The sequence below is a fragment of the Pelodiscus sinensis genome, chromosome 10 (assembly GCF_049634645.1).
Source record: "Pelodiscus sinensis isolate JC-2024 chromosome 10, ASM4963464v1, whole genome shotgun sequence".
NCBI classification, from domain to species: domain Eukaryota; kingdom Metazoa; phylum Chordata; order Testudines; family Trionychidae; genus Pelodiscus; species Pelodiscus sinensis.
In genome coordinates, this window is record NC_134720.1 from 5071795 (window position 1) to 5087058 (window position 15264).

The 15264-nt window shown below is 52.9% G+C and overlaps 1 protein-coding gene and 1 pseudogene across 1 annotated transcript in view; both read left to right on the forward strand.

Annotated features, from left to right (window-relative positions):
* The first annotated feature begins 1194 nt into the window (after nt 1–1194).
* On the forward strand, nt 1195–14550 carry LOC102443493 (sialidase-2-like; annotated as a pseudogene).
* The window catches only part of LOC102443738 (sialidase-2-like), a 35638-nt gene continuing 21588 nt past the window's right edge, over nt 1215–15264 (forward strand). The window contains exon 1 of the mRNA XM_075937408.1: nt 1215–1287. Coding sequence (XP_075793523.1) covers nt 1268–1287 — 20 coding nt within the window. The 5' untranslated portion in view covers nt 1215–1267. The remainder of the gene's footprint in view (nt 1288–15264) is intronic.

Sequence of the window (15264 nt, forward strand, 5' to 3'; positions counted from 1 at the left end):
AGTAAAACCGCGGTCTAGACGTGGTTCCTTTGAAAACAGGGTGCTTTTTCAAAAGAGCCTGTAAACCAATACAAGGCAGAGACAGTTCTGAGTGGGCTGACTCTTCCAAGAGCACCATTTCCTCCCATTGTTATACCCGTTTACAGGAATCACACCTGGTGTTGTTTCCTTATCTGCTGTTTCTTCCCAGGACATAAGAAAGTAGTTTCTGTTCTGACTGCCCTTGACTGCGTAAGTCCTCACAATATGCAATGGAGGTACTGATGGCCAACCGCCCTGGCCTTTAAACATTGTACATGCCTATATGGGCTATAGATGCATATTCGGATGTATGCACCCCAACAACAGCTGGAACTTTCCCCAGAATGCAGGCCTAGGTACAGGCGAGAACAGTAACATTTCTTAAAACCCCTACGTTCTCCCTTAGCACTTCTCCGCACTGGCGCAGGGCAGTCCTCGGTTAAATGGAGATGGAAATGGATGTTCCATAGGTACACCAGGTAAATACCAAGAGGGTAAAGAGGAGCCACACAATATAAGGGACTTGAGCAATGCTGGTGATTGACCGAATGTCAATAGCACATGAAAAGGGGCTGGTTTCTTGGCCTATATTGTGCCAATGTGGTGCTGGACAGAGAAGTGAGAATCACAGTTGTCTCTGTGTGGTACCCTAGAGATTAGCACATCACAGGCCATAGCTATTTGTGTTGCCTGTGACACGGCATCTTCTGGTCCCTGAACAATCACAGTCTCCAGAGGCATCGTCCCATCACTTCCAGGGGTGAACGATAATGGAGGGGCGGATCTCCTCCCCCTGGGCTCCACATGCCTCAGCCTTCACATCACCAGTCACCCCCTCTGAGACAACACAAGACTTCACCTCCTGTTGTTCCTCCCTGTGACCTCCCTTTTCTGTTTGCAGTCTGCTGGGAGCCAATGCTCTGCCGAAGGCCTCTTCCAGCTCCCCTGCAGTTCCTGAGACTCAGTCCCTGACTCCACTCCTGGGGTGCTGTGTCAGCTGCAGCCTGAGGTAACGTCTCACCCTGCTTCTAGTAGCCGGCCCCGCAGGTTGCTCTCTCTGTCGGCTCCACCAATGGAGAGGGGAACCGACACTCCATCCTCCTCTAATGGGACCCTCTCTCCTAATCCATGTCACTTTCTGCACCTCTCTGCTTGCTCTTTCTCGCAGGGAACGTGAGGCAGCATTTGTGTAGCCAGAGCCGTCACCAGGCACCTTCATCACTAAATTTGGAGCAACACCCCTAAAATGGGAACCACAGAAAGCAGGTAAGAGCAGTGTTAGTCGAGCCGAGTGAGGTGGCCTGGCACATTCGGAGGGAGGGTGCTGCTGTGCTGGTGTCTCTATGGGAAGGGCTGGGTGGGACAACCCCTCCGTGAGTCCCCTCCTGCCACCGGGATGAGGTGAGGTGGGCCAGGCCGCGTCAGCTTGGGTGGGACCCTGTTTTACTGGCTCTTCTGTCTGGCAAGTCACAGGGTGATGTTGTTCTTCTCCTCCGCTCTGCAAAGTGGAGCCCCCCAACCCCTGGCTCCCTGCTGCCCGGCTCTGAGTGCAGCCCCCACCCCGCAGAGCGTCCCGCCCGCTGGACCTGGGGAGCTGGTGCTCCAGCGGGCAGCTGAGAAAGTGAAAGCGAAAGTGACTCACTGGGCAGCCAGCCCCAGGGCTCGGGGCGTCCCGGCGCAGTGACCCGGGGGCTGCGGGGAGCGCAGATCAGAGCGCAGCTTGCAGCCCCGGGGGAGCGGGGGGGGGGACTCGCCTCCCCGCCCCCCCCCCCCCCCGCAGCGCGGAGCCCGGTCCCTGAGCAAAGCCCCCCCTGTGCAGCAGCCACATTCCTGCCTCCGCGGGAGGGGGGGGGCAGGTTAATCCCGAGTCGGGCACCATAAGTGCCGGGGCTGGTCCCTCTGCCGCCGGCCCCGCGCTACCGCATCGCGCTTCCCAGCTCCCGGTCCCTTCCCGCTGCCACCAGGGTCGGTTTGGAGCCGCAGCCGCTCGCTCCTGCCGCTGACCCGGCTCCGCCTCCATCTCTCACTCGCGCGTCTCCGGCACCGAGCGCAGCGCTCCCCGACCGGCCCGGAGCCCTTGTGAGCTCGGCGCCGCTTCCCCTTCCCCGCAGCTCGCTGGGCTCCCCAGTGACTCCAATGTCGGACTCGATTTCATCCCCCGAGCACCACGAGGACGAGCCGTGTTCTCCCGCAGCCTGCCCCTTCCCTCCGCTCCGCTCCCACGGGACCCGACTCACAAAACTCCCTGAGCTGCGCAGCGCTCTACCCCTCTTAGCCCATCACTGGTAACGGGCAGCACAGCCCGGGATCCACTCTGCCTCTTCCCCCATGCTCCGCCCCTTCTCTCAGGCTCCTCCCACTGCATCCCCTCCTCTCTCCATCATCTCCCCCACCCTCACTCACTTTCACTAGGCTGGGAGAGGGGAATGGGTTTTGGGCCAGGACCAAGGGATTTGTGAGCTGGAGGGGGTGAGAGGTGCACGCTGTGGGAGGTCACTGGAGTGCAGGACGGGGTCCAGGCTGAAGCAGTGTTGGGGTATAGGACGGGGGTACATGGTGTTGGCTCTAGGCGGAATTCTGTCCACACAAGCATCTAGGGAAGAGGCAGGAGATGAAGAAGAGCAGGCGAGGTGAGTGCTGGGACTGGAAGGAAAGCAGGGATCCCGTGGAACACAGGGATGGGCATGGGCTGGGAGAGGAAGGGAGGCAAATGTGGGGTTGGCTTATTTTGCTGGGGCTACAGCCTGGGCCTTGTTTGTCCTGGGGCTACGGCAGCATCCCAGCCTGTACTCTGAGGCTGTGTCCACAGTGGGGAGGTTTGGCGACAAAAGTGCTGTCGACATGGAAAAGTCACCAAAAGTGAAAACCGATCAAACCAGTTTTTCTTCCTCTCACTGTCGACATTTTGTGGCCAGATTGCTAGCGCCCCTGCACAGTGAACCCCTCCTCTTCAGCCCCACCCCAGAGTAGCACTTCAAATAAAGCAGGGACATTTTTGTTTTATTTTCAAAACAGTACAAATGAACTGTGTTAAGGACACAAGCAACACAGTATAACAACACAGTCAGAGGCTGGAGATGGATGGCAGGAGACAAATCGCTTGATCATTGTCTTCGGTCCACCTCTTCTGGGGCACCTCTTGCTGGCCACTATTGGGAGACAGGCTACTGGGCTAAATGGACTTTTGGTCTGACCCAGTACGGCCGTTCTTATGTTCTTATGTTATGTTCTTATAAGTCTTATCGGACACTATGCAGTCACACCCTGCTGTCCTTATCTCTAAAGCGGAAGGTGTCTCTTCACTGACACCAACAGGAAATAACACCCCAAACCATGTTTCACACTTCAAACAAGTCCCTAGAAAAAAACCAGAGGGACAGGGGCAAGTTCCCCTCTCTTCCTTTGATGGCGACCGCATTCTGAGCCGGTTGAGAGGTTGCTATCCCCTCTTGGGATCTCCCAAACAGCCAGGTAAACTGAGGGTGGCAGGTCGGGGAGCAGACTGGGGGAACTGAAGGGACTGAACTGCTGCAGAGCAGCGTCCCTTACTTCTGCCTGTCGGGGCTTTTTGGTTCCTTCTTTGTTACACACCTCTTCAGTAGAAAAGGGAGTATGGACTTAGCTCCCCTACACCAACCTGCTGCGACGCCTCCTTTCTCTATCTATGTTCAAGGCTGCAGCCCTGTGCGGGCATTAGCTCATCCCCATCACCCAGGTGAAAGGTCCCAAACAGACGTACGCTAACTTAGTCCTAGCTCGGCCTTGCTCCTGGGACTTTCTGCACCAACACGTTCCGTCCTCTGCGCACAGGAGTTCAGAATGCTGCAAAGGTGTTTGTCAAAATACCACGGTGTGGCCACGTGAGCTTCAGGTATTTTGGTGATTTATTTCAGCACCGCTGTCAGCAACTGTGTCTGTAACAGACAGACCCAAACAGTCTCCTGGGAGCAGAGAGTTAAAGAAACCCCTCTGACAGCCCAGTTCCTGTTTGGCAGCCCCACTATGCTCCCCTCCACAAGCCCAGCCGGGAGCCAGGCACCCACAAGCCTCCCTCCACAGACTCCCCTGCATGTCTCCGTGCAGTCAATACATCCAACCAGCCTCCTCTCCAGGGCCCAACCATGGCCCCCTCCAGACCAGATACCTGCACCCCGTCTGTCCCCAGAGCCCAGCTGTGGGGCCTCGTATTCCCGAACCCTCTCTCCTCAGCCTTCCAAGAGCCCAGAGATTCAGAGGGAGAAACAGCGTGATAGCCAGTCCCAGGCTTGCCCCTTCCTTCCCTCAATGGAGGTACTCACGGCCAGGCGCCCTGGCCTTTAAACGTTGTACATGCCTATATGGGTGATAGCTGGATGGTTGGATGTATGTACCCCAACAACCAGAGTATCGGAACTTTCCCTGAGTGCAATCCTGGGTCTGGGCGAGAACAGTAACATTTCATACAACACCTATGTCCTCCCTTAGCGCTTCTCCACACTGGGTCAGGGCAGTCCTCGGTTAAATGGAGATGGAACTAGATGTTTCATAGGTACACCAGGTAAACACCAAGGAAGTAAAGAGGGGCCACACAATGTAAGGGACTTGAGCAATGCTGGTGATGGATCAAATGCCAATAACCCACCAGAAGGGGCTGGTCTCTTGGCCTGTATTGTGCCAGTGTAGTGCTGGGTGGAGGAGTGGGAATGGCATCCCTTGCTATTGTCTCTCTGTGGTAGCCTAGAGATTAGCACATCACAGGCCGTAGCTATTTGCATCACCTGTGACTCCGTGTCTTCTGGTCCCTGAACAATCACAGTTTCTAAAGGTGTTATGCTTAAATGAAGCACACGAGATCTTTTATAGGGGAAAAGGCAGTACGCTGCATTTATTGAGCATACAACAGTTGCATATGCTTTTCAATCACTCATACACACAAACACCATACACACAAAGTCTCGTCAGACAATGTCATAGTTACCAGTCCAGAGTCTGCTCCTCTGGATTTGTTGGCAAAACAAACCCAAGTTTCATAGCAAAACACCCTGCTTTTTATAATCCGTTTCTCTTGTTGAAATCCATGGATTCTGCTCTGTCATCTTGTGACCGGAATGTTATCTTGTTGATGTCAATCGTTCCCAAACATCTCTTGAAGGCTCATCCTAATCAATTGTCCTTTCGGGATGCTTGCTCCACTTTAAGCTTGTCAATCTACCAATTATCCGATCTTCTTGTAAGTAGGGGGTATACATCGATGGTTATAGAGGGCTCCTCTTCAGTCAGTTTGTTTCGTCCTCTGGCCTTGCCCATGCTCACTCACTCCCCCTTCTTCAGCCATCTGGTTCCAAAACCATATGACTTTTCATCTTATCTCGACACATTCACACACATGAGCAACATTTACAAGAACTCTGGAGGTTACAGATCTGCAATTGTAAATCAAGCAATTAAGGCTTTGGCCTTGCACATTAGCAGAATTCCTGTAATCTTATTAACGCAGCCTCAATACCCAGAACTGTTTTTCTACTTTAGGACATTTACTAAACTTCAGAACAAAGAAAATAGACCTTCAACTGAAAGGACTTAATTTCTAAAATATTAAATGTATGTTAATATATATGCCTTATATTGCTATATTATTGCTACATTACTACTATATTACTATACCTAAGACAAGAAATATAAAAAGAATAAAACTTTCAATTCTAACGAAGGCATCGTCCTTCACTCCCAGGGGCGGACTCTAATGGAGTCTCCTCCCCCTGGGCTCCACATGCCTCAGCCTTTATATCACCAGTCACCTCCTCTGAGAGAACACTGGACTCCACCTCCTGCTGTTCCACCCCTTGCGCTCCCTTTTCTCTTTGTCATCTGCTGGTGGCTACATCACTGCTGAAGCCCTTTTATAACTCCCCTGCAGTTCCTGAGACTCAGTCCCTGACTCCACTCCTGGGGTGCTGTGTCAGCGACAGCCTGAGGTAACGTCTCGCCCTGCTTCTAGGAACCGGCTCCGCAGGTTGCTCTCTCTGTCTGCGCCACCAATGGAGAGGGGAACCGACACTCCATCCTCCTCTAATGGGACCCTCTCTCCTAATCCATGTCACTTTCTGCACCTCTCTGCTTGCTCTTTCTCACAGGGAATGTGAGGCAGCATTTGTGTAGCCAGAGCCGTCACCAGGCACCTTCATCACTAAATTTGGAACAACGCCCCCAAAATGGATCACCCAGGAAGCAGGTAAGAGCGGGGTTGGTCCAGCCGAGTGAGGTGGCCTCGTGCATTTGGAGGGAGGGTGCTGCTGTGCTGCTGTCTCTCTGGGAAGGGCTGGGTGGGGCCACCCCTTGGTGAGTCTCCCCCTGCCACCGGCATGAGGTGAGGTGGGCCAGGCCGCGTCAGCTTGGGTGGGACCCTGTTTTACTGGTTCTTCTGCGTGATAAGTAACACAGTGATGTTGTTCTTCTCCCCCGGCCCCGCAACGTGGAGCCCCCCCAGCCCCTGTCTCCCTGTCTCCTGGTGCTGAATGCAGCCCCCACCCCACAGAGCGTCCCGCCGGCTGGACCTGGGGAGCTGGTGCTCCAGCTGCCTGGCTGCTAAGAAAGTGAAAGTGAAAGTGACTCACTGTCTGGGCAGCCAGCCCAAGGGTTCTGGCCTTCCCCACGGAGTGACCCGCAGGCTGCCGGAAGTGCAGATCAGAGAGCAGCTTGCAGCGCCAGCAGGGAGGGAATCACTACCCCCCCGCACTCTGCAATGTGGAGCCCGGTCCCTGAGCGAAGCCCCACCTGTGTTGCAGCCACATTCCTGCCTTCTCGGACGGGCGCAGGGGGCACCAGGTTAATCCCGTGTCGGGCACCGTAAGTGCCGGGGCTGGTCTCTCTGCCGCCGGCTCTGCGTGCGCCTGTCCCCTCGCTACCGCATTGCACTTCCCAACTCCCGGACTCCTTCCCGCTGCCGCCAGGGTCTGATTTCGAGCTGCCCAGGGATCTGAGCCGCATCTGCTTGCTCCTACCAACAGCATTTCCTCACCTGCCCCAGGTGCCTGACACTGACTTGGCTCTTCCTTTATCTCTACCGCCTGCATCTTTGGCAGGATCACTCCCCCAACTGGCCCGGAGCCCGTTGTTAGCTCCGGCGCAGCTTTTCCTTTCCCCGCAGCTCGCTGGGCTTCCCCGAGTGGATGTGAAGGGTAACAAAGCTTTCTACAGGCATGTTAACAATAAGAGGGTGATCAATGAGGGTGTGTGGCCCCTACTGGATGAAGGAGGTAACCTAGTGACAGATGATGTGGGAAAAGCTGAAGTACTCAATGCTTTCTTTGCCTCTGTATTCACGGACAAGGTCAGCTCCCAGACAAATGCACTATATGGGACAAAAGTGGACAGCCCTTGGTGGGGAAAGAACAGGTTAAGGACTAGTTAGAAAAGCTAAATGTACACAAATCCCTGGGTCCGGACTTAATGCATCCGAGAGTACTGAGGAACTTGGCAAATGTCATTGAGGAGCCTTTGGCTATTATCTTTGAATAGTCCAGAGATGATTGGAAAAAGGCAAATGTAGTGCCCATCTTTAAGAAAGGGAAGAAGGACAATCCAGGGAACTACAGACCAGTCAGCCTTATCTCAGTCTCTGGAAAAATCATGGAGGCGTAGTGTGGACATATACCTGGAGTATTGTGTCCAGTTCTGGGCCCCCAAATACAGGAAGGATGTGATCTCATTGGAGAGGGTCCAGTGGAGGGCAACCAAAATGATTAGGGGCTAGAGCACATGACCTATGAGGAGAGGCTGAGGGATTTGAGTTTGTTTTGCCTTTAGAAGAGAAGAGTGAGGGGGGATTTGATAGAAGTCTTCAACTTCCTGAATGGAGGTTCCAAAGAGGATGGAGAGAGGCTGTTCTCAGTAGTGATGGACGGCAGAACAAGGAGCAATGGTCTCAAGTTACAGTGGGAGAGGTCTAGGTTGGATATTAGGAAAAACTATTTCACTATGAGGGTAGTGAAGCACTGGAACGTGTTAGCTAGGGAGGTGGTGGAATCTCTATTCCTAGAGGTGTTTAAGTCTCCGCTTGACAAAGCTCTGGCTGAGATGATTTAGTTGGGATTGGTCCTCCCTTGGGTAGGGGGGCTGGACTTCATGACCTCTTGAAGTCTCTTCCTGCTCTATGATTCTATGATTCTATGAGTTACTCCAATTTCTGATTCAATTTCATCCCTGAGCACCACGAGCGACAAACAACGTTCTCCCACTCTTCCTCCCCCAGCTCAGCCTCTTTTCTTCTGCTCTGCTCCCACGTGGAACCCCCGACTCACAAAACTCATTAGGTGGCAATGTTCAGACATCCTCTCCCCTCGTGGAACGAGGTGTACCAGTAGTTAGAATTAGAGAGCCTAATTTGAACTACCTACTCCGTGACGCGTGTAGCCACGGGCACGGAGTCCGCACTAATGGGGATTTAAAAATGGCAGCGCCCAGCAAGATGCAAATGAAGCCCGGGATATTTAAATCCTGGGCTTCATTTGCAACTTTGAATGCCTATATTAGCCACCTTAGTTCGAACTAGGGTGGCAGTGTAGACATACCCTGAGTCCTTCCTACTGCTGGGGTTGGGAACGGTGAGGCTCCCCCAGGGATGGGGGTCTAGGGAACATGGTAACAGCAGAGCCCACCCTGTGCCTGTCACTGCCGATGCCTGAGAGGGAGCAAGGACAGGCCGTTGGGCAGCAGCCGTCGAGGTGACACCCCTGGGGGAGGGATCAGGAGGCCAGGTGGTGAGGTCAGTAGGTTTCCACTTGCAGTTTTCCCATCACAGTCAGTGGGATGGGGATGAATGCTGGGGGAGGGAAATGGAAAGGTCGGCCACTCCTCCCTGCTAGGTTGTAGGTGGCGGAGGAGGAGGTGCCAAGAACGGGGAGGGCCCATAGACGCATATCCAGGAGGGGAGGGAGGGAGCGATCACTGATGCTGGGTCAGGCTCTGGGGTGGGGCAGGGGATGAGGGATCGGGAGGCAGAAGAGGGTATAGTCTCTGGGTTGGGTGTTGGGGCCCAGGAGGTGGTAAGGCTCCGGGCTGGGGACATGGGCTTTGGTGAGGGGCTGGGAGCTTTGGGGTGCAGGGCTTGGGCGGCTCAAGGTGGGGCAGTGAGGTGGGGCTCAGACTTACCTGAGTGGCTCCATGCTGGGGAGGGCCAGAAGTGGCCCCCTTTCCTCTGGCCATGGCAGCTCCATGCTGGGGCAGACGAGGTGGGGGCAGTAAGCTTGTGGTTGCGGCTGGCAGGGATGCGTCCCCTCACACATCCCCAGTAGCTCCAGGGCTTAGGGAGAGAGATTGCAGCAGCCCTGAGCCTCTGCACCAGGTGTAATGGAAGCGGTGGGGCCACAGCTTACAGGAACTTAGATCATGACCCATTTTGTGCCGTTCCCCCAGCTTGGAGCTTTTGGTTCCTGTCCTACAAGTAGATGAGTTATTCCAAGAGAGTTCATCGAAGTATCGAATCCCGGCCCTGCTCTACATTGAGAAGTCCCGCACCATCCTGGCTTTTGCTGAGCAGCGGGCGGGTAAGAAGGACGAAAGTGCCAAGCGGATCGTCATGCAGAAAGGCGCGTACGACGATGCTAAGCGCACCGTTCAGGTAATGCACGTTCCATTGAAGCTACTTCATGGCTGTCCGGTAGCCCAGCCCAGGGTTCCCAAAACACCAGCCTGGCTCCGCCCACACTCCACCCCCAGAACACCTGCTCCAACCAGGGAATCTGGGATCACGTGCTCTCCTCCCTCTCTGTGCTCTGGATCAGGGAGACTGAGGGCCATGCACCCACATGGCCTTTTCGCCTACCCATGCTGGTGGGGGGGGACAGAAGGGGACTTGGCACCTGTAGGTGGGCAGGGCCTCAGCCGAAGGGACTGGAGGTACCTTCATCGACGGCTCATGGCCACTTTGCTTGGTTTGCTTATTCAGCGGGCAGTAAACCGGGTGCAGGACCAGAACAGGGGACCAGAGAGGTGTGTGTGCAATAGGCTTGCTAGGGCATCCCCGCTGTGTGCAGGGAGCCAGGCAGGGAGACAGCAGCAGAGCGTCACTGGCACGGATCCAGAGACCAAAGGCAGAAAGAGGTGGGCTGGGAGGCAAGCCGCATGGGCTCCGCCTATCACAACTGAGGTCTCAGAGCACTCTGGCTAGATACATGTTCAATAACAATGGCTTATACAGACTAGCTGGCCCTGCAGTCTCTTCTAACCCTCCTACTCCATGGTTCCCTGGCCGTGCTATGAGCTATTAAATATCAGCCAAGCACAAGGGAGTCAGGACCTGTAGGGTCTGGACCAGAGCTCTGATTCTCACTTGCCGTCTCGTTCAGGCAAGTCACGAAACCAACATTACAGACATGGATGACTGAAGCCGGGTACCTGATTTCTGGGGGTTTCATACGTGTGAAAATCAGTCTCTTGATTTAGTTTTCTGAATATCACAGCATGTCAGTGGCAGCCCTGGCATGTGAACCATCAATTTCCGGTGCCCTGCTCTTATCACTCGCTTGGCTTTGGTGCCTCTCGTTTCTGTCCTAAATGTGTAATGCAAGTATCCGTCGTGGGTAATATGGATTTATTTAATCTGTGTTTTTTCCTTTCTCCCCCTTCACGCCACCACATGGCAGTGGGAACCAATGCAGATCATTGTCGAGAATGTGAAATTGGATACACAGAAAGACCGTGTAGTAGCGCACAGCCCCATGAACCCATGTCCCGTGTACAAGATAGATGGAGAGGATGGAAACATTGTTCTGTTCTTTATAGCTGTGGAGGGAAACGTCTCTGAGCAAGAACAGATCAGGAAAAAGGAAAACAAGGCCCGTCTGTGCCAGGTCACCAGCGCTGACAACGGAGTCTCCTGGAGCCCTGTGAAGGATCTCACTAACAGTGACATAGTACCCGAGCACTGGGCCACCTTTGCAGTGGGACCAGGCCACTGTTTACAGCTAAACAATGAGGTTAAGAGTCTAGTGATTCCAGCACATGCCTATTGAATACATGACAATAGTTCTCTGTCCCCCCACCCCTTTTGCTTTGTTAGTGATGACCAGGGGGAGACCTGGAGAAGGGGGAACTATCTAGCAGAGAATGCTGGGGAATGCCAGATGGTTGAATTGAAAAGGGAAGGCAAGTCAGTGCTGTACTGCAACGCTAGAAAGAAAGGGGGACCCAGAGTCCAGGCTGTGAGCGACACTGAGGGGAGGGACTTTAAGAGTCAGGGTGTCTTTAGAAAACTGGTAGAACCTCCCACGGGCTGTCATTGGAGTGTTATTGGCTTCCCAAGACCTGCTGGTGTTCAGTCAGAGCAGGACACGTGGGTCCTCTATTCTCATCCTACAAGCTCCGAGGAGCGGAAAGATTTAGGCTTGTACCTCAACAAGGAACCCTTAAATCCAGAAAGCTGGATGAAACCCACAGTCATCTGCCAGGGCTTCTGCTCTTATTCAGATCTGCAGTACATGGGGCCAGGCCCTGAGGGCTCGCCCCTGTTCTGCTGCCTCTTTGAGTTTGGCAAGAAATCAGAATGCGAAAAGATCATCTTCTTTATGTTCACTCTGAAAGATGTTTTTCCACCTGAGTCCTGAGCCTCAGAGCAGAGGACATGCAGTACCAATGTAACTGTTGTTGTTTGTGATGTGTTGCTAATGGCCATTCATATTAAGTGTGTGCACACCATGTGCATGGATTCTGGAGCCTTTTCTCCTCAGTGGTATCCGTTGGGCCAGCAGGTAGCCACCTAAAACGAAGCCGACATAATGATGAATAACTACCAATGCTGGCCCGGCCCTCCCCTCCCTCAGATCCTTTTTGTTGGATAAACTCTGATGAATGAGAGGTAGAGCAGGTGTTGAGTGATCATGAGCAACACATTTCATAGAACAACAGCTACAGGTAAGTAATAGTTTTTTTTCTTCGATGGCTTACTCGTGTGCATTCAAATTAGGTGACTCCCTAGCCCAAGCCAACGGAGGAGAGGTCGAACAACGATACAGGGCGCCTGCAAGAGGTGCCTGTTCTGGTGCCTGGCGTTGGACTCTGGTCTTCCCTGGAGCACTGGAGGAGGGACCTCATCTGTGAGCTGCTTCTCCCATTCCCGTGCACCGCCCATCCTTGTGCCGAGGATGGCTGCCCTTCTGGTGCCGATGGAGCTACTGGTGCTGACAAGGGACCCGGTACCAACGAAGGTTCTGGTACCAACAAGGCCGACTGTGCCAATGATGTTCCCGGTGTCAACGCGGTTCCCAGTGCTGACCAGGCCCCTGCTGTCACGGAGGTGCCTGGTGCCACCAAGGCTACCAGTGCCAGAGGTATGTGACTTGTCTGCCCCACGTGTCTGATCCATTGAGATGTCTGGTCCAGTGCCAGAGACAAGACTGGTGAGCTCTATCAGCTCCCTCACAGTGCCAATGGTCTCAGGGGTGGATGGTCGGTCCACATGTAAAGGCCCTTCTTGACCTTGTCCTGGTCTAGTCCAACCGGTGCCTAGCAGCCCTGGAATGTCTCGATAGTGCGGAGGTGAGTGTTCTTTCAGAGTGCGAGCCCGGTGCAGACTCCCAGGCCCTTGCTACCCCGGAGATCTCCTTCTTGGTTGTCTCCTCTTCTTTCGTACCGAGACTGGGAACAGTGCCTCAGTACTGTAGCCTTTTTCAGTGCTGAGGTATGTACCGGTGCCGCTGAGACTTCACGTACCGACACCGGTGCATCCTCACTATCGGTGCCCATTTTGACGCCAGCTGAAGTGCGGACTCTGTAAGAAGTAGCTTCAGACGGGAATCTCTCTCCCTCTTTGTGCAGGATTTAAAATCCTTGCAGATTTTGCAACGATCTCTAAGGTGGCCATCACCCAGACACTTCAAACAAGAGTCTTGGGGGTCCCTGCAGGGCATTGGCTTTGAACAGGTCGCACAAAGCTTAAAACCCTGTGGACCTGGCATCACCCTCTCTCATAGGGGACAGGCACGTTAATGCTAAAACCTACCTAACTAGTTGCCAACGATTTACACTAGAAAGAACAACTTCAAAGGAGAACTATCTACACGCTGGGGCGTAAAGTCAGAAAGACAAGTTGTTCCAGCTTCTGTCACGGGCTCTAAGAAGGAACTGAGGGAGGGGAGGGCCAGCAGGGGTACTTATTCATCATTAGGTGGCGCCACTCCATGGGGCTCCCTAATGACCCGATGGATACTGCTGAGGAAAGGAGGCTCTGGAATCCACGCACGCGGTGTGTGTGCACCTAATTCGAATGCACATGAGCAAGCACTCGAAGAAGAACTACCTTAGCTGACACAACACTGCCCAATGGCTTTTATCCCCTACCCTTGTCCTGGCCCATAAGCCATATTCAAAGGGTTGGTTTTCTTTGGCAAGCTTTCTGCTCCGCCCTTCCCACCGTGCTGCCTCCTTCAGCACCAAATAGCAAAAGTGAATGTGAGTTTCATGTCGCGCCTGTCAGACCCACCAGAGTGACCACTCTGTGGCAAATGTGATGTCCATCACCGTCCCTGCAATACTTACTGGGCTGTCTGGAAGGTGCCTCTGTGGGGAGAGACAGTGCTGAAGTGGGCATCATTAGTGTCCCCCATTCCTTGCAATGATGTCATGTTTGCTCCTGAAAACCACATTGCCCCTGATCCTTCCCTGGTCCCTGTCTCTGCTGAAATCCTTCCCTGGGCCATCAGCCCTTTTTGTTCTGAAAACTGCCCCTCCCTGCTCTGTCTGCTTCGGGGGAGCCAGGATGCTGCGTTCAGGTTGCTCTTTCACATGCTGTTCTACGCCATCCTTGGCCTCTGCCCTGGGTTCTTACCCATGTCTGGATCACAGAAATTTAGTACTGGAAGGGACCCCGAGAGGGCATCTAGTCCATCCCCTGCATTCCTGGAAGGACTAAGTATTACATAGACCTTCCCTGACAGGTGTTTGTCTAACCTGCAATAGAAATTGCAAGTGCTGAACAACCCTGATAGGAAGTTTTTCCTAATGTCCAACCCAAACTGCTCTTCTAGTTTTAACTCATAATTCTTTGCAGTATCTTTGGAGATTAAGGAGAACACTTTTTCTCACTCCTCCTTGTAACAATCTTGTAGGTACTTGAAGACTGTTATAATGTTCCCCCTCAGTCTCCAATTCTTTCAGACTTCACTTAGAGCTCATGTTTACTAGAACTTTAATAATTTTTATTGCTTTTCTGTAGACCTTGTCCAATTTGGCCACATCGTTCCTGAGATGTGGCAGCCGAACTGGACACAAGACTCCAACTGATACAGCAGAGCAGAAGTGTTACTTGTTCGCTGTGTCTAGACTGGCCAGTTTTTCCAGAAAATCAGCCACTTTTCCAGAAAAACTTGCCAGCTGTCTACACTGGCCGCTTGAATTTCTGCAAAAGCACTGATGATCTCATGTAAGATTGTCAGTGTTCTTGCGGAAATACTATGCTGCTCCCGTTCGGGAAAAAGTCCTTTTGCACAAAACTTTTGCGCAAAAGGGCCAGTATAGACAGCTCAGATTTGTTTTCCGCAAAAAAGCCCTGATCGCGAAAATGGTGATCGGGGCTTTTTTGCGGAAAAGCGTGTCTAGATTGGCACGGACGCTTTTCCGAAAAACGTGCTTTTGTGGAAAAGCGTCTGTGCCAATCTAGATGCTCTGTTCCGAAAATGCTTTTAATGAAAAACTTTTCCGTTAAAAGCATTTCCGGAAAATCATGCCAGTCTAGATACAGCCCTTGTGTCTACTCTACAATGTTCTTGGATCCAGTTCAAGATCGCTTTCCTAAAAATCAAGACCCTCCAGTCTAGCTAAATGTAGTATCTAATATCTGTCACTTGGTTGCTCATGCTCCCGCAATCTCAGCCTCCCCTCTTATATGTTTCTTCTTCTTCTACTTCCCCATGCAGTTGTTTTCTCACTGACAAGAAAGCTTGAGTTCCTCCCTCTTCCAGCCTGCTTCCATTCAAAAATGGGGGATCTTTCTTCAATAAATCGTGTGCAGGGAGAAAACCAGGTCTTAAGAGAGGGATGGGAAGTTGGTCTGCATCAGAACTACGGGGTTAGGCCCAGTAAGTGTGGTCACTAATGGGAACATCAACTGTGCTATGTTGGGAGGGGAGACGTCTGAGTGTCCTATTAACCCCAGGAATGGGCCGTGAACCAGTCGGAATTGCAGTGTTTTCTGAGAGTTCTAAATAACACCGGCTGGAGATTGCTGGTTAATTGCTGGCAAACCCAGGTGGCCAGAGAGCATGAGTGTCA